General features: G+C 27.2%; 1 protein-coding gene across 3 annotated transcripts in view; it reads right to left on the bottom strand.

The window, feature by feature from the left end:
- Positions 1–24139, bottom strand: part of LOC126895493 (furin-like protease 2) — a 71469-nt gene that overhangs the window by 17446 nt on the left and 29884 nt on the right. For all 3 annotated transcript variants that reach the window (XM_050667425.1, XM_050667424.1, XM_050667426.1), the window contains 4 exons: positions 9703–9918; positions 7381–7515; positions 2020–2179; positions 1168–1340 (listed from right to left, as the gene is read on the bottom strand). In XM_050667425.1, coding sequence (XP_050523382.1) covers positions 1168–1340; positions 2020–2179; positions 7381–7515; positions 9703–9918 — 684 coding nt within the window. The remainder of the gene's footprint in view (positions 1–1167; positions 1341–2019; positions 2180–7380; positions 7516–9702; positions 9919–24139) is intronic.

A 24139-nucleotide genomic window follows, 5' to 3' on the forward strand; every position in this document is an offset into this window, starting at 1 on the left:
AAGAAAAATATTTTATAATAAGAAACCAATATGATAATTCGAATATTAATTAACTTTGTATCGAAATATTATAATTACTGCAAGTATTATATATTTATAACATTCAGCTTAAAATAAGTACATTACCAATTAAGTAATATGATCTTAAACAATATAATAAGAAAAATTAAGAAGATTGCTTAAAAAATAAATAGTTTCAATATTTTCCATCTAGTTCTCTTAATTTAAAAATTGTCCATCGAATTTAAAACAATGAAAAAATACATAATGTATACATATTAGTAAATTATAACTTTATTTTGAAGTATACTTTAACACGAAGAACGTATTATAATCGACTAATGGCCATTAACCACAGTCATTGGTGCCGAAAGCGAAAATTATATAAGGGTTTAATTTAGCAGGGACCAAAATATTATCACGCTTGACGTTGAAAAATAAAAAAAACAATAATTATCATACATTTATTATTTATTTTATGTAGATGTTGGTGTTTGTAACACATTACTATTACTTTTTTAGTTACAAACTTCTGATAACCCAATTCCTTAAAATTAATAGAGGTTTTCAGTTTTGATTACATAATCAAAGTTGAGTTTATAAACACGAAGTTAGGGAACTAAAGGTTACTCTCTGTAAGTATAGACATCCTCTTGAGAATTCGCTATAATGGCCAGGAATTTCACGCAGATAAAAATGGAATTTAACCGGACGCCGAACCTCTTCCGGGTATTTTGCCTTTAAAGTTATAAAATCTGTTATTTTAATCAAAAATAATTTTGTAAGTATCATATACTAGTACTGAGTACTACGTATCCAATAAGAAGTTCTTAATGTACATTTATCTTGTGTATTAATTTTATTTCCACCGACAAAAAAGTTGTATGAACTAAAATTATAATATAAAATATTTGAAAATATCGTTTATTTTAATATGTTGCATTAGGATAAATAGTTTTTTCATTTTTCTCTTTGATAATTTTGTTCTTTTACTAATACTAATTTTATATAGCCATTAACAAGAATAAGAAGAAAACGAGAAAATGATAGACTATATATTATATTTAAAAATAAACTGAACATCAATTAATTTATAAAGTTTCTATAGCTGTTTCAGAAAAGAGTAGATTTTAACGAAATATTTAAATTCAACTTGAATTTACTCACTGAAGTTACACCATAAATAAACGCTCTTCTGGCCAGAGGACCAGGTCCGTCAACAGTTTTTCCATCATCTTCAGGACCCCACGATGCGCTATAGATGTCTATGTGATTGATGTTTAAACCCAATGCACGAGCTTCGACTGCGTCGTTTACAGTTCCGTCTAACATTCTCACTCCTATACAAAAGATAATGTTTAATAGAATTCTAAAATATAGTTTTTTAAATTATCAATTTTTTGACCCTTGATTTTAGTTTTTTAACAACTGATTGAATATTGAAACTAGGTGAAATAAACTCATTTCAATGAATAATTTGCATTTATACTAGTATATCTTAATAAAAACCTAACAAACAATAAATATAAATCATAGTTTAGGTAACAACTGCGAAGAAAAAAAGCGATAAAATACTTTTTAAGTACGTCTTTATTTCTGATTTCGAATTTCAACTAAACTATATGTATTCTATTAAATATCTTGATTTATGATACTGAAGTTTAACAGCGACAAAGAGCTGTTATCCAGTTCTTCAACAACAATCTTAATACCCTTTCATAATCCTACCCGAGAATTATCCTTGAAGTAGACAGTTCTAGCTCTTATGTAACTGTACAAGAAGTAAAAATATCTCATATTTATTAATATATTATATAAATAATAATTTTAATAGTTAGCGTAAACATTTATCATTATAGCAATCATTTTAATAACGTACTCACTAATCAGTTTTTAACGAAAACCCCATACACATTCTGTACAGTAAAATTAATAATCTTAATATAATTACCATAAAATAAAAAATATTATTATTATTAATTAACCATTTTACAATACTAATAATCAAATAAAGCCAACCTCCGATACTGGCATTAAATGCGACTCCGATTCCACAATACTGATTGAATGCAATGGCCGCTACTTCACCAGCGCATCTTGTACCATGTTTGTTATCTCCATTATCCCGTGGCATAGGATCGTCGTCGTTATCATTTATGTCTGTACTGGCACTAGGGTCCTAGATAAGAAAAATCATAATAGAATTGAGAAACAATGGAAAATTAATTAATTATGATAAATTATTACACTTTAATGTCTTAATTAAAGTGTCCGAAGAAAAAATTAAAATTTCATTTGTTTTCATTTATTAAAAAATTAACGAACAATGTAAACAAGAAGGATTAAATTATAATACAAACAAAGTTTATTTAATAAATTATAGCTACCAATAATTTTTTATTTATTTAAGATGCACTTGTATCATTTCGTTAATAATTAATGTTGTTACATTAAAGAACTTATAATTTGCGCTAGTTTAAAGAGACAAAATAAATATCCTTTATTACTTAAAAGTTACTAAAAACAATTCCATCTTAAATAAATAAATTAAAAACCAATTATTTGTTTCCTATAGCAGAATTTAAAACGCATTTATTATTTTAATGGAAATATATCGAAGACAATAAATAACCTACCGAATACATACATACAAGATATAAAAAACCTTAGGGTTAAAAACAACATTCACTACTCAAGGCTATAGGTTTTCAAAAGGTCTGTTGGATAAACAATAGGATTTTTTTCGTTGTTTAATATTATTCCAAATAACTGGGACGTTGGTCTGTTATGAATAGAAATGAAATGTTTTTATTAACAGATCGCAGCAAATTAAAAATCATCTTGGAGAGTAAAATAATATTATACCGTTCACAATACTCGAACTAAAAAAAAAAATTTTTTTCCAACTTAATAACGAAATATAGTGCGTAACACTGACGTGATCTGGAATGCAAATTTGGAATTGCGCTCTTAATACCGAATGAATTTCGATACTAAAATGGAATTTATTTGAAAAAATATACAACACATAGCATATTTTATACAAATGCACAATATGCCGAACGTAATTAAAGAGAAAAAGTATTACCAGCGTCGTAACCACCACCCATTGATTTAATGTAAAACAAGAAAATCCCCAGGCGACAATTGTATAAATCTCTAAATTACTCGTCATGCACGAGTACGCATCAAACATAATAAGAAGATTTGTTGTAATTCGCCCATTAAAGTAAGTTCCATTTAGCAAGGAAATATATAGCCGATTCTGACAATATTTCGAGTAAAAAAGAAGTTATATAAAAACTTTTTCGGCTCTTTTATTCTGTTTTTGTCAAGAGTCTTACAGAAATTAATAAATATATTTAAAACATAAACGCAACAATAAGTTTAAAGATACTCGTAAAAACTTAATAGACGAACATTTCTGCTTGAATAATCGCGATACAGAGTGAAAAAAAGCAAGTTATAGATCTAATAAAGTAATTTCTTTGAAATATATTAACATCGATTTTTATTTTCGTTTTAAATAACAATTTGTTTAAAACTGTACTTAATATACTTAACGTAATGTACCATTATTAGTTTTATTCGAAATCGGAAATGAAAAAATTCGAGTTTCCTTAAGGATGATTTTTGTAAATAGTTCTATAACAATTACTTATGAATTTAAATCATTTCAACTATTTAATTGAATTAAAATTACCTCACTTAATCATAAGCCAACCTTTTGAATAAATATCCCATTCTTAACCGTTATCATCTCTTACGAGGTTAGTTAAACTCAACCCTTACTAAGATACCAAAACTTTATAAGCATGGTATTATAATTAATTAAACATTTAATTGTAAACTGCAATTTTACAAGTAGGAGTATATTATTTAAAAATACACTCAAGTTTAATTGGTATCTAAGTACTAGTTACCTAAAATACACCAAACTACCAACCATTAAACTCAAACTTTATACAGCGTCATAACTTTAATTCTCAAAGGTTCAAGACAAGGTTTAAATTACTAGTTTTAAGGTAATTGAAGTGTGTGCAGAGGTATTTGTGATTTGACTTGGGGTTTTATTGTTGAAAGTAGTAATGTATAATTCAACGAAAAACTTGGCCAGTCAGTTTAGAATTACATAATTAAATTAAAATATCAGTAAATTTCAAAATTGACGTAATTATTTATAATTCCTAATTAACAAAAAGTATTTCAAAATTCAAGAGAAATGTACAATAAAAAAATACAATGAATGATATAACTAATTATTTAAAATATATATTAATATATGTGTTTGCAAAATAACTATTTTTACGGCTATTATTATAATTCACATTCTTGAACCAATTTTCGTATTTCTTTGAATAATTTTAAGTACTGCTTACTAATTTCACATTGAAATAGATTACAAAATAGAGCATTGTATAATTTTAACACACAAATATTTATATATATTAATATATGTATAATTAAAAAATAATATAAAAATAGTTCACTATTAGAAACCAGTTTCTGATGGACAAAATATACATGATCACTTTCGTATAATCAAAATATTACTCAAGTTTGTCTGCAGTAATATGTACTATAATGTTGTAATACATTCTATTTTAAGTTATACTATCATTTATATACGTTTACTAGGACATATATCTTACAGACCGACTCAAAAAAACTCCGCTCAAAATTAATGAAAAATTTTTCAACGGATTCAATATTATAACAATTTTGAAGTGGAAAGTCATCTTTCATTAGATTTTAGCTTGTTGGAACAAGATTAAAGTACTGAAAGATTACAACTAGTACTGAGTTTATCAATAACCCAAACCGACCACAGAGTAATTATTTTTTGAAATATTAACACCGTAACGTATTAGGTAAAGAGGAAGAAGTTGAATGATGTGCTCTAGAAAATGAAATATTACACTATTTCTCTCACCTCTTGCATGCGTACCATTTAATGTTAACTTGAGAAGTTATATCCAATTTTTTTTACCAATTATTTTCCTGAAATTTCACTAATTAAGTTTGTTATAATTACGTCCATACAAGATATTCCCTTACAAGATACTCGTTTTAATTTATTTAATTTAATATTAAAATATATAATATTTTATATATTTGATATTTTATTTATTTAATTTATTGATTCATTAATTTTTAACATGCATTTTATTCATAGATATGATTATATCCCTTATAATTTATAAGACCAATATAATCATACTTTTAATGATAACCTTATATGCATCGTGGTTATATGATGGTAAAATAACTAACAGAAAATATGACTAATATACAATAACGATTGTATTATTACTTTAGGGATATTTAGACTTGGGTGGGTAGGAAAACGCGGTAGAGATAAAAATAATTTAAAGCTTTTCCTATTCTCTCCATACCTTAAAACTTTTACATCCTTTATGGTAAAAGTACAAAAGTTTTATCAACCATTCATATATATATATTTATGTAGATTCTAATTTATGATTATTATAAAATTTAATGTGTATGTGCATCAAAAATATGAAACTGATAACTTTTTTTTAATAATTATAATATTTTTTTATCAAAGAATAATTAGATTGGAGAGTGAAAACTTAGAATAGTTTATAAAAATATACTTTATCTTTTCAATTAGCCTTATTTATTTGAAGTTCTGGAAATTTATCAAAGAAAAGTTAATTAATAATAATATATAGAAGAGAATTAAAAATATTAATGATTACGTTTTTTCTACAGTATTTATGTTGAATTAGCTTTAAAAAAAATAAGTAACAATAGAAATTATGAGAAATAAAATTTTGTATTCAAGGCATTTTCTATACCCTAAAATCAAATCATATAAAAGAATACATTTTATTCGTTCATTTTTTTTTATCGCATTCAGACATAATTATATTGATCAGATACATTCAAAATACTTTTTGCAAGCCTTATTTACAGTTGATGTTTAAAACTCACTTAAAAGAACATTAACAACGAAGTATGTACTTGCCAATTCCACATAATAACCAATACATGAAAAATATATCGTAGATGTCAAGCTGATGGTTAAGGAAAATTAATGACTTCATAAAAAACATCCAAATGTTCATTATTGATAACTTTAAACGGAATGCAAAGTTTACTAACATAAAATGCTATCGAAACTAATGATGTATGATAGTCTACCATATGAACCGTATGAGGTAAATTTTTATTAATAATAAATCATTTACTATATAGTTAAACATAAAGTACCAACCCTTGAATAAAAATTGATTCGAAAAGTTCTTATTTCTTATTTTTTCTGTCGAGGTAAAAATAAATGGAGCCAAAGTTTTTTTAATCTTTTAAAAGTCAGTGGGTCAAATAAATTACAAAGTGAAAGGATTAGTATTACATTTACTCAAAATGAGTTAATTTAATTTAAAATGGAATATCAATGTACTTCTTTCAGGATAAATATTTGTAAATTGACTTATGTAAAATATACATAAACAACACTTGTAAACAAAAAAACTCATATTTTACCGAAAAAACGATAATTTTTTAATCATTTGATTTTATACCCTTAAAGGAAAGTTGTACTACTAAAAAATGAATTAATTCTAAAAATTTAAGGGTTTTTTTTTTATATTTAAGCTTAATTTTCAAAACATAATATAGAATTCTCGGTAATGTTTCAATGCTACTTAATAACATTGTATAGTTCTACAGATCTATAGTTAACATGTTCTAATAACATTTGATGGTTTGAAATGCGTTCAAATCACATTTCAAACATCACCAATAGTATTGAATAAATGAAAAACTTCATAGACTGTGGCAGCACACCGTTCTGTCATTTATTCCCCAAACACTTACGGAGCACGCCGAAAACGTTCGCGAGTACTTTATTGAGTCAACACATTCATGACACGGTTTGTTTGGCATGTGAACGCGATGGCTGAGGGCACAAGTGAGGAGGCATAAGAGTAAAAAATAGAAAAAATACATACAAGCACACTCGCACGGGCTACAAATCGTATTTCTTTTCCCCAAGTGGTCCCCAGTCGTCGTCAACGATGTATTTTTCTCTACCACTACAGTAAAATAGAGCACCTCACCCACGCAGCACATTTACCGAGCAAATGAGTTTGTGTATACGTATGAATACACTAAATAGGTCAAAATGGATATCATAAAGATTGTATCAACGTACAGAAATACTAGGTTATCTCAGTCGAAATTTTATCCATAAAGGAAAATATCTGATATTGGTCAAAGGACGTACATAAAAAATATATTTATGAATTTTATTAAAAATATATATTGACGATATAAGATCATACCTTGCATACACTATAGCAAAATGCTAAATCGGGTCATCTTTATTAATACTAGTATACATAATATACTTACATAATTGTGTGCTAAATCAGGATGATTAGTTTGAATACCGTCGTCAAGTATAGAAACGACAACGTTTTTGCCTGTATATCCTTTCTGCCAAGCCGGTCCCATATTCATGTCGAATCCGTCGAGAGCACCTCCGTTCTGTAAAATAAAAGTATAAAATTATTAAGCGATTTCAGTTGAACCTAAGAGAGTATACAATAATATTTAAAATTGATTAAGTTACGTTTATCAGAAAAAAAAATTAAAACAATAAATTAAAAACAACTTTATACGATATAGAAATAATGTGGTCTACGCTATTAATTAATAACAGACAATAATACTAAAATATTCATTAAAAGTTTAATTCCTTCCGGCTTTTAAAATAAAAGTATTTTTTTAGCTTGACTTGAGTGGACTTCAGTATACAGTACAAAATAATCGCAAGAGGAAAGCAAAATAAAATACGGAAGTAATACTGATATTTTAAATAAATAATTCGTTCATCAATAATAAATACAGGCACTGAACATGGTTATAAAAAAGTAGAATTCGTATGACATAATAACATCACCCAAATTCAATTTAGGGAAGACATCGAGATAAAACCATTGATTATAGTTACTATCTGTACTCAATAATAAAACCAATAATATTTCTAGGTAAAAGTATATATAACTATTTTTTTTTAGTAAATTTCAAGTTATCATTTTAATTTGAAGAAAAATAATAAAACATTGATAATTTTACAAAATTGTAATTTGTATAATCACTAAAAAAAAAAATTAACTATTGTTATAAAACAAAAAAATAAACCTGAGTCATCAATAAAAAAAATTAAAGAAATATTTTTTTTATCCTTTATAAAAATACATTAATATTTATATAAATCTTACAGAACAAACTACACAATAAATTTTTATACTTCTGGAAACTTTATATTTTTGTATTTTATGGCTAACCTATGTTTCATGGATAAGAAGTATGACGTCATATTACGTCAGGAATAAAAAAAAACTGTAATAGTTTAAATTGAAAAACAAAATATTTCGAAATAACAATAAATCTACAATACGTGGTTATTTTTTAAATGGTCCAAATTTGATATTATTTAGTACAGTAATACACCAAAATATGTTTTAACAAAAAATGTACCATTGTCAATAATTTATACCATGACAGTAAAAGATGTAAATGAAAATACATGTTTAATTACTCTTGGAAAATAATCAAAACTCGGAAGTCTACAATTATGACATGAACACATGTATATTCGCATAATTAACGTTGGTTTATATTGAAGCAAAAAAAAAACAACATATCATTTAAAAAATAAAAAGACGTGTCAAATTCGTAACGCCATTAAAATTATACTATTTAAAAATTACCTTGCAAAAATTTCAAAGTTATTTTTCCAGATTATACAGATTTAAACAACGTAACTACAATTTTCTAGTTTTAGACTGATTTGTGTCATGAATCTTTATAATATATATATATCGATTTGTAGTAATTTTTTACTTTGTAAAAAAAAAAGTAAATGAAAATATCAATATTAATTATAAGTGATGTGATTGTTATTAAGCTGAAATCACGCCCCAAATGCGTCACCAAAATAAAATGGATAAATCACGTTTAAAATGCATTGTAATAGAACTTACAATACCCTAAAATTTAAATTAGTACAAGCGTTAATGTGTAAATTATATCGGGAAAATGCATAACATTTGAGTATAATATTTTATTGTTTTATGCTCTATGGTTTAGTTAGTGTTGTAACGAAATTTTAATGGACCTAGAATATAACTATGAGTAAAGGAATGACAATAATACTTCACAGTTATAAATTGAAGTGACACTGCTGGCAAATGAAAAATACTTAATATTATGCAATTATAATATATAGGCAAAGAAAAATAATATTTTTCAACACTTTAAGCCATAGACAATGTGTTGACTTTGGTAAATAAATAATTATACAAAATCGTAATTTCCATAACTAATTTCTTGTATGAATTTAATGAACATTGTACACACGCTAACTGTATAATTTTTAATAAGTAATAATTTTGCCATTACATAATAATGATATTGTAAAATAGTGAAGGTATTATTTTTACACCGACAGGAATAAATTCAAGGTCAAATTTAATACCAGCGAAAAATCTATTTCAGTTTTGATCAAGTTTTATTTTGTGTTAAAAAAAACGTCAGAAAAAATTATTTCTAAAACTCTCGGAGCACACAGCACATGGAAATAACTCCCACAAATAATAGTACTGTAAAGAATGTTAACTCGATAAACTTTACTATTTAGAATTCAAAACATAACTACAACACACTTACCAAATACCATTGCTCTTTGAAAAGCGGATCAGAAAATACATTTTGGACGTTGCCGATACGTCTAAATGATTGTCCTTGAGCGTGGGGAGGCAAATGTCCGGTCGGAGTTTGTTGCTGAAAAAAATCAGAGCCAGCAAAAACTGTAGACGGCAAGTTTGGCCCGGGAAAATCACGTTTTCGCCTTTTTTTTTCATGTTGCTGCTGTACCCAATGCACCTGAAAAAAATACAAAATTATATTTTCAATTTAGATTGAAAATGATAAAAAAATATTATCCTTAAAGTAGGTAATAACAATCGATATATATATTATTCATAAAATTTAGACACAATAAAAGATAGTTTTTTATGATGTGAAACAAAAATTAAACGAATAATTTTATTTAAATTTATTGACTATTTCATAAAAGTAAGAGTACAATTAACTTAAAAGAATTTAAATTCATTAAGCATTAATATAATCAATAATGATTGACCATCTAAATATGCAAATCTTAATAAAAATAGAAAAAGTATGTAAACCTTGTAAAAAATAATTATATTTGTTCGTTATTTGTTCGTTATTTGTATAAACAATAATATTTAAATAGTTGATTATTAATAAGGATAGCAGGATTTTACCTACAAAATATATTATGTATTTAATATATTTAGTGTATACATAAATAGTATACAAATAATTACGAATTAAGTTAGTCACATTTAAGACGGCATTACCAGTGTAAAGTATTTTAACGCATTTATTTATGTTTCAGGTTGGGTTCTGATTTCGAATAATAAAAATAAAAAGTATAGCTTTTTTAAATTTATTCGGAGATAAATCATGAATGATAATTATATTCATTCATAGGCAGGACATTAAAGTCTTCTTTCAGAGAAAAATCTCAATTCAAGTACAACAGTTTCAAAAATTATAATAATGATTTTTCTTCTTGTTATTCTTTTACCTATCAAAATGTTTTTCGTGCAAAAACTGAACTTGTTATTATTTAATTAACTAAATAATAGTTGGTTCAGAGAATAATTGTGAGCGTATTTTAGTTCACGCGAAAGAGCAAACCTTCCTCTTGAATAAATAAAGGTAGCAATAGTTATAATAATGTGTAAACGTTGCAAAGTGTGAACTGATGCATTAACATTTTGGAAAACAATAAAGATCTACCATTTCGTTCTTATCGACACTGAAGCTTCAACGATATCATTTTGAGACAGATTCAACAGTACGAGTAAAATGTAGTGTACCCTATTCAGTAGCCTCTTACTGTGAAACAGTGTAATTCGTTTAGTCTTTAGCAGAACATCAGAGCAGGTGTAAAATGGCGATCGTGTTTACTGTTTACGCGCCGATGAACGTACTCTTTCTTTGAAGGCCTTTTCATCTCAACCAGGTTTGAAAATTGTTTTTCCATACATTCACAATAATACATTTGTATTCACAGAATCATAATAAACCATGCATATACCAGGCTAGAAGTTATTTCATTTTTGCGCAAAGTACAAAGTATCAAAAATGTCGTTTTATATTGCTAAATACCTGGTGAATATATTTATTCATTCTTAGATTACCGAACATACTTGTAACGAAAAAAAAACTAGATTTTTAAATGAAGGTTTAAACAATACTATTAGAAAAAAACTGATCGAATAAATATAAATATTAACATGTGACAGTTTGAAAACAGTTAACAAGACAGCAGTCTCATAAAAGTCTTATGCATTTTCCTGTATACATTAAATTTAGTCGAGTAAATGAGGTTTTATTAAAACGAGTGAAACAATTACTTATATAAAATAGTCTCCTGAAATAAGCCTCTTTGAGTATACAGCGTCATCAGAATTAAAAGAAACAGAAATTTTTTTATGAAATTGAATGATGATTGAGTATTTTATTATTTTTTTCTTTTAGTCACATGTTTCTTCGATTTTTCAATAATGAAGTCATTTTTATGTCTTAAAGGGTAGCAGTTTTATTTTTTTTAATGGGAACACATCTAATTAAATAGTTTATTTATTAGATAATGATCTATCTAATTAAGAAAATAGCTGACTAATATTTCAGAAGTTATTAACATTTTCATACCTAGGCAGGAGAAGGAGTGTGTCTAAGAAATGGCTTATAATAAAAATATTAGTTACTGCACACATTCTATCATTACTTTAAATTAACAATAACTTTTGAAATACTTGTGTAAAATTTGTTATCAACCAGTCATTTCCTTAATTATTATTATTAAATCATTATTATATAAAAAGTCTATTTAATTATGTGTGTTGTAATTCGAAAAAATAAAGTTGATACCTTAATAGGGTATAAGGGATGAACACAAAAAATGCTTCATGATTGATTTCTTTAAAAAATATGTATCTAAAAGAAACCTAAACAAATTATCAATATTTTTTTATTTATCAAAAATTTTCTAATATATTAAATTCTGTCGAACCTGAACTTCAAAGATGTTCACCCATATTAATAAATAAAAATGATATCTAAACGTATATTTAAGCATAAGTTTTAAAACCCGTTATAATTAAAAAAAAATTTAAAAAAAATTACGATAAATGACAGTTCTTCAATTTTTATGTAACATGAAATATAAAATGTATTCAAATGTTAAGATTAAATTTTATCCACGATCTGATAAAATTAAATCATTTGTTTGAAACATTTTGATAATGGCCAAATAATAATCAAATAGTAACACTTTTACTTTTTAATCATCGTTTGATTAATTTTAAATTAAAATGAGAAAACATTATTTAAATAGAATTTTGTATGAACAATTATTCATTTTTTAGCGACTATATTGTAGTTTTGCGCTTCAGTACATAAGTAAAAAGGTTCGAACCTATTGCACTAATATATAAATGTTTTTTCATAATTTCTACCATATTAATTTTTTTTATTTAATTAGAAACATAAAGTAAATCTAATAAAACTAAAAGAATATTAAAAAAAAATAAAAAATAGTTGAATTGCACAAAAAAATTTTCATGAAAATTATTATCATCAATTATTATAATGATTCATGAAATATATTTGAATAATTATTATTCATTTAAATTTTAAAACTGAAATATTTTTAGTGTCCTGTTTTTCTTTTCAGGTGTAATAACCTATTATGGTCAAGTTCATTTTTTATGATAAATATATAATTATTAAAACATCCGATACCGTAAACATGTGGGTATATCTCATTATTCTTTGTTATTAAAGATAATATTTTTATACCCACAAAAAATAAGCCAATTTATTTTCAGTTTACTATGTGAATAACAGTGTTGGATAACGTCTCTGGTAACCCAAATCAAATAAAACCAAACATTTACTTAAAATTGACTTCCGTAAAGCATCTAAATTTTGTATTTAATATACATACATCAATAAATCATTGACTTTTCAATGAAGTTTCATTTTTTGAATTTATTGAACAAATTCCACTGTATTTTTTCGACAAACGTTTAAATTACAGAATAATATACAAGAATTGTGCACAAACTTCTCCATTGACACAAAAATGTCGTTTTCTCCATTTCTATTGTGAACAAGGACAGTTGACAACAAACACAATAAACCCATATGTATACAGAGTGATTCTGTTATCGTGATTCACACAATTAAAAAAAAAATAATATTGAGATATTTTTTTGGGGGTTCTATTAGTAACATGTTTTCTCAAATTATTAATCATTAACGATTCAAAATAATGTTAGGTTAAGCGTAGAAGTTGTTATTTTAATTACTAAACATATTTAGGCCACACTTCTTCTCCTGTCTAGGAAGAAAAGTTTTAAGAACTTTTCAAATATTGGTGCAAAAGTTATTATTGGTCTGTCATTTTCATAATTAGAAAGATCATTATCTAATAAAAAAGCTAATTAATTAGATGTGATCCCCATCAGACATAAAAATGATTTCATGATTGAAGAATTGAAAAAAACACGTGACTAAAAGAAATAAAAAATAAAATACTCAATATTACTTTTATTTTTTAATTAATTGTGTGGTTCATAATAAAAAAATCGTCTTGCATATTTAAAATACGATACTCTTGCTTTACTTACACTGTCACAAGTATCAATGATTCTATGATTCATACAAAATTACTTTATGAATATACATTAATATATAAATTGCATATTATATATTAAGGGCGCAATTCGACTTTTTGCAAAATGCGTTTTTTTTTTTTTATTAAAATAATTTATTTTTCTGTTTGATACTATGGTAAAATATTAGCTTTAAACGCGTAATAGAACATTATGTCATCAAAACAATTGTTCCTTAAAAATAACAAAATTTGAAATTGGGCCCTTTTAGCAATAAATACATTTCTAAAATCGAACTTTTAATTCATATTACATAAAGACAAACGAAACTTTAACAATATAATATCGCCTAAGTATAGGTTATTATTTCTAACAAGAAGAAACCTCTTGAGACGTATGGTATACGTTTGATAAACTACATTTTCATTGTTACTTTGTAATTTATTACCTATTATTTATATGTGTGTTTTTTTTTAATCAATTTAAAAGTTTTATTGTAAAATATCAATTTAACAAAAAAGTTATTACAATACCACTGGTGACTGAAGTTTTACTACGCGCGTATTGTGTATAATATAAACGGTATAGAATTTTTAAAGTTCTCTACGTGACCTATCGTTCGTGTTCGCTTTGTTTGTAGAATATATGTCTGTATATGATTTTCGTTTTATTGATTGACAAAGATGACATAAATTGGATGCTGTACCGTCCAATACAATTTATAAATCCAACTGTCTACGAATGGTCGGGAAAGATAAGGGAACGCAGAATAAGTTTGGCTTCTGATTTAGTGTCAAAGAAAATCACTAAAGCACGTTTTAGACTAGAACAATTTCCGTTCTACACTTTTCTTCATATAATTTAAGAAAGCTCCGAAATATATAAAAGCGTGATGTGGACATAATGCGGTCATGCCATTATCATCCAAGTGGAATGTTTATTAGGACAAATCGATTGTTCTTATTACTGTTTCTACTATTAAATTGTCACCATTATTTTGGAACGCTGGAATGTTAAGATCGTGTGCTGTATACACGTTAACGTTAAGTTCACACGCTGCAATCAGTCCGAACAAATGCGAAATCCTTAAATTTCGTTTTATTCGACTTTTAAGAGAGTATCGAAGGTACGTAGAAAAAGGATTTTTGTCACAAACGTCTAGATTTAAAAACAAACTTGGATATGATTGTTCATTCTCCGAAAATTAATCAAAATAAATAATCGAAAACTCATAGAAAGTATACTTTGCGAATGCCTAATACAAAAACGATTAAACATTGTTTTAAGCGTAAATTTTATGTTACTTATTTCTTTAACCTAAATACATTTGTATATTAGGCCTAAGATGGCAACCGGAAACTTTTGGACAAACTAGTCTAACTAAAAATCCTTCATAACGTAAAATAAAATGACTTTTTTATGTCAAAAAAAAGTAAGTTAAAAAGAAAATATAGTTACAGTTTGTTTATTCTGGACGGCCCACGGGGAGAGCGGGCCAAAACTTTCCAAAAACAAGATTGAATTCGTAAAAATAATCATCATTTGTAACTAGTGTTCGTAAATACCCAAAAAACATCCCAAGGAAAAAAGCTCGCGCAACACTCATTATAACTGAAACAACATTTCATCTCGTTTCGCAAAGAATTTTCGGACACGACGCAGCGCCGCGCCTTATCAACAGCACCACAAGTTATGTCCGACAACAATAACGAAATCGTTTCATAGCAAGGGGCGGGCAACACATTTTTGTCGGAGAAAATATGCAAACACCTGCGCAAAATCCGTCCAGTCGCAATAATTGCACGAGTCGGTTTTTGTGGAATTTTCGCGGGTGTGCGTCCGCGGTGTTATTTACGATCTGCAGGCAAATTTTATCGCGCGTTATACGGTCGACGAAAACATAGATCACCTCCGTGCCGCCCGCCCAGTTCATAATTCCATTCATATACGACGCTGGTGTACGTCGTTTTCACGTCATTTATTTCATACACGACTGCAGGCAATATGCCAGAAGAACAACGTTGTGGCTACGACCACGACCAACACACCCACACGTCCGGCCTTCACCTGATGTGCTGTTGTCGGCGGTAATGAACCGGAAAATAAGAAACGACAAAGAAAACGTACACAAATTGAAATCAAAACGCTTTTCTCCGCCAATATCCTATGCGATAGAGAAACGTGCAGAGGCCGTTAATTATTGATAATAGACCAGAGACACTCGTGCAATACGCACGACGTCCCTTTTCCATTTAAAAGGCCGTTTTTTTTTTTTATACGACTACAACGGAATATTTTAATTGTTCGGAGTAATTCACAATGAATTTATTTGTGTTTTATAGAGAAAACATAATATAATTTGATTGAAATTAAACAAACGCTATTCGGAAACAACACATTAGTTTAGGAAAAAACACATCGATCTATTTGACAACTAAGAAAAACATTTGTTTATCTGGTCGAAAATATAAACCTGAACCTAAAATGGTTTTCACAAGTATTATTCGCCATATATATAAAAAGAGATATAATAACGATACAATTATCATAATATGGTAGTAAACAGTTAGCTGTTGTAGTACCGTGATGTTATCGGACACATATTTCGTTGTGATAAAAAACGTCTTCAAACTTATTTTTATTATATTATTAAACCCTAACAGAATTGAACAACACGCATAATTTTAAAGGACTGGGAAAACACTTTTGTAGTCTCCATAACTATATCTAAATATTATTTTATCAAACAAATAAGAGCGCAATATTTCTACATATTTTTCGTGTAAATACAATAAAGAAATGTGTGTCGTTTAAAAAGCAAAATATTTCTCACGGATAACTTAATAAAAGTGATAGAGCGTGCAATTATTCCAGATATCCGTGTTATTCTGGTAAATTTGAAATGTAAACTTACATAATTAAAAACACGATTAACAAATATTTATAAGTTATTCATAACTGCCAAAAATACAGAGTATTACTGAGAAATCATTTTTTTTCTTTTACTTGAGAGAATTTCAGAGACAATCCGAGAAAAGAACGCGAGGGTTTCAGCATAAACACAACTATCTAAAATTAACCACCCCCGCATACTTTTTATTTATTTTTATTTTAGTAGAATGAATTCCACTCGGCGAACCATAGTCTTTTGTACGTAAGTATGTGTATACATAGATCTTACTAAAATATTTACTAGACGTTATTCCGAATTAATTTTGCAAGATTGAAATTTATGCGAAAATACCGTAACAATTTACATTACTTTTAAGGATAGGGCAAGAGGTAACCTAAAATGGTACATCGCTCTTGCTAGAGACCATTTTACTGATTTAGAAATGGATACAAAAATATCTCAGCTTTATTATTATTTTTATTTTTTTGGGCTACAGATGAACAGAAAGTTAAACATGACATACATAAAAATATACTGCTAGATAATAATTTATTTTTAAGAAATAAAAAAAACCATACTAAATTCAACGTTTTTCGGAATGTGTTCTGTAGTTTGCTCAAAATATTAATAACGGTGTTATTAATATTTTATGTAATAAATTGTAAAAAAAGTATAAGAATACATCGTTCATAATTCGTGTACTTTATAAAAACAAATATCCGGACCGAATGTTTTAATTTTTGTTACATTTATATTTTAGACAATTTTCAATAAACGTTCTTCTGCAATAAACTAAAAAAAAACCGACATCGCTAATATATTGACTAGAGCGCGTTTGACAAAAAATAAATAAATACTGTTTATATACCATAACTCTATTAAACTACTTCCATTAAATAATATAACATTTATAAGAATATAACCAGTACAGAAATGTAAGCTAAATGTCGTGGTCATAAAATAGACTATTGAGAAAAAGTAATAAAACCTGATCGATTTAAGATAATACTCTGAATTTAGATGAACAATAAATTTAATTACAGGCATTATAAAGAAAAATTATATTCGTTTTGAAATGATAAAAGACTGAAAATCAGCAGGACGATAATCGCATTAAAATAATTATTGAAAAAAAAAAATCAACGAATTATATCTCTGATAAAAAAAAAAAAGTTAAAATAAAAGAGCAATTTTTTTTTATAGTTAATAAAAATAATATTTTTAAATACGGCGCAATAGATAGGCAATTTGCGTACATGAGTGTGTGAAAACTATCCGATACCAAGAAACGTACGGTAATAATTATATACGGACGCCCTCACATAGTTTAGGTGCGGTTATCAACAGCTGCTGTCAGCGTATGCGACACGACACCATCATTATAATAATAATAATTATAATTTTCTTGGGTATACCTGGAATGCCACTCTCACACAAACACACACTAACATAATAGCAAAATAATTTGTGAGCATACGTGTGGCGATGGGGTTGAATTAGCTGTTGGCGTGTACTGTACGCAATAACATCAGTGATGACATACATTTCACGATGATGAAAAATTCACATTAATATCTTAACACGAAAACAACTCACGAGTGAACACTAAAGGGAAATTACAAAGAAAGTCTCCTCTGTGGCACATTAAATATTTTGAACCACCGAATATAATCAAAAAAAATACCAAAAGACATGTATAATTATACATATAGTGTCCCACTAAGTTCTGACAAATCCAAACAAATTATGGCAAATTGTCAAAATATTGTGGAACTCTCTATATATACAAAAAGGATGGTCCCGCATGTTGTGACAAATCATGTAACTTTAGATTCAATAAATATTTTGGAACACTTATTATTTTTAAAATAATTTTTACGCTTTTGAACTACAATAATAATATAAATTACAATAATTTTTCACTTAATAAAATTTGTTTTATTGTTTCCAATTTTAGGAAATCAGTTTAAAAAAATCAAGTATCTATTTTTTAGAGCTGTTTTTAAGAAAAAATTGGGTATTGAAATTTCTTAATAATGTTTTGTAGTTAAATTTATAAAATTTGAATTTTATTTATTTATTTTACATTATCATCACTATAACGAGTACCTCATTGAAATGAAAAATGCAAATAGTAATATCGTTATTAACTATATAATAATCATTCTTTGGTATTACATAATCGCGAGACAAAATAAATAGTAGATAATCGAAATTATACTCTGATGTTTTTTTTCGTTAAATTCTGTTTTAAATGCGGTAATAATATATTTTATATTTTTAATATTTTTTATTATCCACCGAATTTCTCATTACTCAGTGAGAAATTATCAGTAATATCAGTTTTATTAGTAATATTTTATATGAAAATTCATTAATCGTTAAATGCATCGACCATAGAATATCTATTGCTATGTCGCGTTTTATTAAAATCTAAGTGCAATTTTTATCAATTCATTGTAATTTATGTAGTTCACTTTAACCCTTAAGATAAATTGGATGAATTTGTTACATTATTTATATTGGATAATTTTTTATTAGCTACTCTTTACACTAACTTGTAACACAATAATAACAAATAGATCTCATTACTTAATATATAATAATACTATTACTTTATGCATTTATAAGGTTTTAAAGTTGCAATTAAGGTTAAAAAGTACGAACTCAATAAAAGCGTTGTAAATGAAACACGTAGCAACTCATATGTACAGCACAGACGGCATTGGGAGATTCATTTATGATTTATGAATCTTCGGTAATCAACAGAAGTGCCCGGGGAATGGTGAGCAAGTGTGATAAATCAATACATAGTTTAAAATCAGTTAGGGTGTAAACACAACAGGGTCATATATTTAACATTTTTTTATCGGCCATAGGCTCTTCAAACAAATAAAAAACAAACGAACAAATTAAAAAACAAATCGTTTTGCACCAAACAATACTGTACCCGAGGGGTCGAGTAGAAATAAAATCTATGGCGGTAGCCAAGCAGTATTGATCTGTTAGCATTTAACGATTATTAGAACACAACAGCAAGCTCACAATGTGTCGGTATTAAATTTATCGAGTTAAAAAAAAAACAGATTTTTTTTTCATTTTCCGCTAGATTTACAATTTATAAAACGAAAGGGATTTACAATCAACTACGCCATTAAATAGATAACCGCTGACGCGAGCGATAAACGTTATTAATTTGGACCCGTGTTGATACTAGTAATACAGTAAATAAATATAGTCAGATCTGGTGAATGTTAAAAACTGTTAGAACGCGTAAAAGAATAACGTTAGGACGTTAGAAAAAGATTAACCCAAACCAAAAACAGACATTTTTGGATTTGATTATTGGGATAAAAAGTGTTTACAACAAGCGAGTGCAAGTAGGATACGTGTGACGGTTTTGAAAATGCAAAATCGTCAAAAAAATATGTATGAAGACATATGTCTTCATACATATTAATATTTTTATTTTGGAGAAAAAAGAGCAGCCGTCATTCGCACATGTAAAAATAAAATTTGAACAGAAACTTTAAGCTCACTACGTGTGTGCACAGCGGAAAGAAATCACTTACAGAACAATTAATTGTGAATATATATATATATACATGACCAATTAAGCGTATATGTCTTATAAAACACATAGACATAAACCAGCACACACACTAAAGGACGCATAATGATAAGATTTCCACTTCCATAACCGTTTTGTACGTGTTCTGTAATATTAACAAGATATTCGAACAATATCATAAAAGATTAATATTGATATTTTCTTCGGTTTAACCGTATTCGAAATGTGTGGGCATGGTTTTTTTTTTATTTATTTCTTTTCCTACGAGGAAAAATACACACTCAATAGCGACGATAGCGGCAAGTATAACGACCTTTTATCAAACCACCTCATAACTCGTAAACACGCTACAGGCTGTAGCGGGTCTATCAAATGGATGACAATTAATTACGGAAGATCTAATATTGGCGAACTTTTTTTTCAGATCACGCGGTCCCTCAGGAAAAAGAACTGAAATGGTATGTATTCAACATAAAGAAAACCACTTTCGATCTGACGACATTAATTTATTATATGAAAGACAATTCCTGCCAGTCGGACATATCTGCCAAGCTTTGCTGCTAAAATAAAAAAATAAAAACTGAGTAAAAGCGAGAAAAAATAAATGTGACGACGAGGTCTTTTGTAACGAACAATAGACAGACACAATCGTTTTATCTCACTCGAAAAGGTTTTCCTTTCATGTAAAACGCGTCAGCAAAGAATGTTACACATTTACGTCACATCGGCATAGGCTGCAGTGCTTTACGATGTATGCCTTGTACAATTAATCGATGTCAGAATTCATAATATTACGATCACGTTTTATTAATAAAGCACATCTCGGATACAAGAACTCTCAAAGTAAAGGATCCATGTCTTAGTGATGATTTCGACCACGATAACAAGGAAAGACAGCTGCTTTACTCCAAAAGAAACTATTGTCTGGAAGTTTTCTTAAGAGACCACATTAAAGGTTCCTAATTCGTTTTGATTTTAATGAAATTGAAAACTGTTTTGATACTTAGACTAATAAAACAATGTCAAAATAAATGTTAAAAAATATCAAAAAAGAAATTTAAGTTAACAAACTGCATTTATTATCGTTAATTACGAGTTAATTTAGTATTTATTTGTAAATACGATATGGCTAATATGACCTATAATGGGTTATTAATCAAATTTATCACACTAGCTAAATAAATTGAACTAGTATTAATAAAATTATATTAAGCAAGTTTTGCGATCAAATCATTACTCTCATAGAGGACATCATATTCATAAACAAGAATTTTCCTAAAGTATGTATACTAAATATACGACTGAGTATCAGATTAACTAATAATTTCTATCTATTACAAGCGATAAAATCAACTATAATCGTAATACACGTTTCATATTTACAGCAAGAATAACTATTTATTATTGGCATTAGTTTCAACAAAATGGAAATGCATATAACACGAGTATTCAACACTACGAGATCGACTGGGAAACATTGCAATTTTTTATAGACTTAAAAATTTTGAACTACTACATAAACATTAGAAGATTTGGAAAATGTGTCCAAATGTGGTGATAATAGCTGATTGCGATTCACCATTAAATTACATACATTATTTTTATATTCCCTACCACTCGCCACTCGAAATGACATTCGAGACACAAGATGGATTACTCAAAAAGCTTTTATGGAACAAAAAAAAAAGAGAGAAACAGTGTATACAAATTTTCTCGAGTGATGAATAGCCAGAACGATTTGTAGAAATGAAAAAGGATACTTTTATCGAAATATATAGCAATACTACAGTTAGAATGCAATTCCTCTACCATCATTTGGTGAACGCGCGTAAATTCGAAAAATAAATAAACAAATGAAAAGGAGAGTAAGAATAGATAGAAAAAGAAGAATAATCGCCAATTGTGTTCTTGTATTTCTGGGATCATTTCGAAAAGAATTTACATAATGGGCTATCGTTGGTCTTTTTTTGAATAGGGTATTACCTGTCAGGAAAAGAATAATATCAGAAATCAGAATATACAACATTCTATGTTCCGACAGTCATGTTTAAATAGGTAAATCATGTTATAAAAATGACAATTTTACAATCTTGTCAACTTGCATCTTATCGTCGCAAAGGTTTTCACATTATAACAAAACTACAAGATCATGTAAAATATTTGAGTAGTATAAACGGTGTATTTCAACTAACAGTGTTCGGGTACGTTTAGATAGCCTTGAATTTGTATCTCATTTAGCTAAAATGAAACACATAAATATTTGATCTTCAACATATACAATGAATATGTGGAAGATTTATATGTCTCTGCATATTATACATAGACATATTTTACGACCCATGGCAAACCTTTTATTACAAACTGTTGACAATATTCAGCATTAAGCTCGTGACTAATTTGTAAATCTAAACATACTTTACTTAACTACATGCACCGCTATTTAAACCATAAAATTATTCACTATTTAAGCTAATTCGCATGGAAATTTTAAACTTTTTAGCTTCACAGCTACCCACCGAAGTTATTGGTTTTACTCTAGCATGTTTAATTTTGTATCAGTATACACGATTACTGAGATCCTACTGGACCAATTTTGCTCAACGATACGTTAAAAGATCATCATCAAACATATCTAGTTGAAGCCAACAACATTCTAATTTTGAGCAATTTTTCTGAATTTCTGTAATAAAGAGAAATGTCCCGAAAAACTACAGTTATTATAAAATAGTCAATATTGATATTTTTACTTTATATTAAAATAACTTTTTGAAAACTGGATGAATTATTCCCAAATTTTTAATAATTATACTTCTGACATTTGCGTTACCGACGACATAATTTTTTTTTTTTTGTAAATCCCATCATTCACTAAAGTACCAGAGGGACTTGATCGTATATATTGAAAATCGTATCTACAATTTTTTTTTTCAATTTTTCGTAATGTTTCAACCAGAAACATTAAATTAAAGTTATTACGATGTACTTTATGGCGAAGAAATAAAAGTATCCGAAATCTCGATTTTAAGGAGATATGGGACATTAAAACCAAAAATAATTATGAAATATTTACACCATAATATATTATTACAAATTAAAGCTTTTTTTAATATAGTATATGATAAAATATAGTAAAACGTTCCAGTGACTTGTTCTTTATGAGTAATCGGTGTCATAAGTTAAAAACATGTAATTTTAAGTAAAATGATTTATTTTCAAATACACATCGAATTTACCATTGTTTCCACCATTAAATTACTATCAAATATCAATAAATATTAATCTTAAAAAAATTCCTCAACTCCATTACAAAATATTCTGAAAACAATTTTTTTAAAACTTTTTATACTTTTTTTTAGTTAATTCCCATAGGGGTATCAATTGAACGTTTTGTTGACAGAAGACTAATAAGTTAAAAAGTTAACTTTTCAGGATACAAAAATATGACTCATTACCAATTTTTAATGATAAATGACAATTAAATTTTATGATGTTTGTAATTATGACTTTGATGTGATATATTGTCACTTGCATCCATTTTTTAATATTTACTTACTTTCCAAAATAATACTTTAGCTAATAAAAATACAAGATATATCTATTAAGTTTCTCACTACATTAAAAATAGAAAGCCATTAAATTTGTTTTGTCTATAGTTACTAGAGATATCTTATTTTTTTAGAAGTTTTTGTATTATAAAAATCATTCTTTTCGGCATATAAGATGTCCGTTCGCCTGAACACAACATATACTATTTAGAGAAAAATGAAAGAAAGAAATAATTTTATCATCATAAAAATTTTACACGTAATTGTGAAAATGAATTTGTTGTTTAAATACATTGATTAAAAGTATAGCGATTCAGGTACATAGTCCTTCATATTTTATAATGTAAATTATAATTAAAGCATAGAAACAAAAATATTAATA

Source organism: Daktulosphaira vitifoliae, unplaced genomic scaffold (genome assembly GCF_025091365.1).
Source record: "Daktulosphaira vitifoliae isolate Bord-2020 unplaced genomic scaffold, ASM2509136v1 Scaffold_1, whole genome shotgun sequence".
Taxonomy (NCBI): Eukaryota; Metazoa; Arthropoda; class Insecta; order Hemiptera; family Phylloxeridae; genus Daktulosphaira; species Daktulosphaira vitifoliae.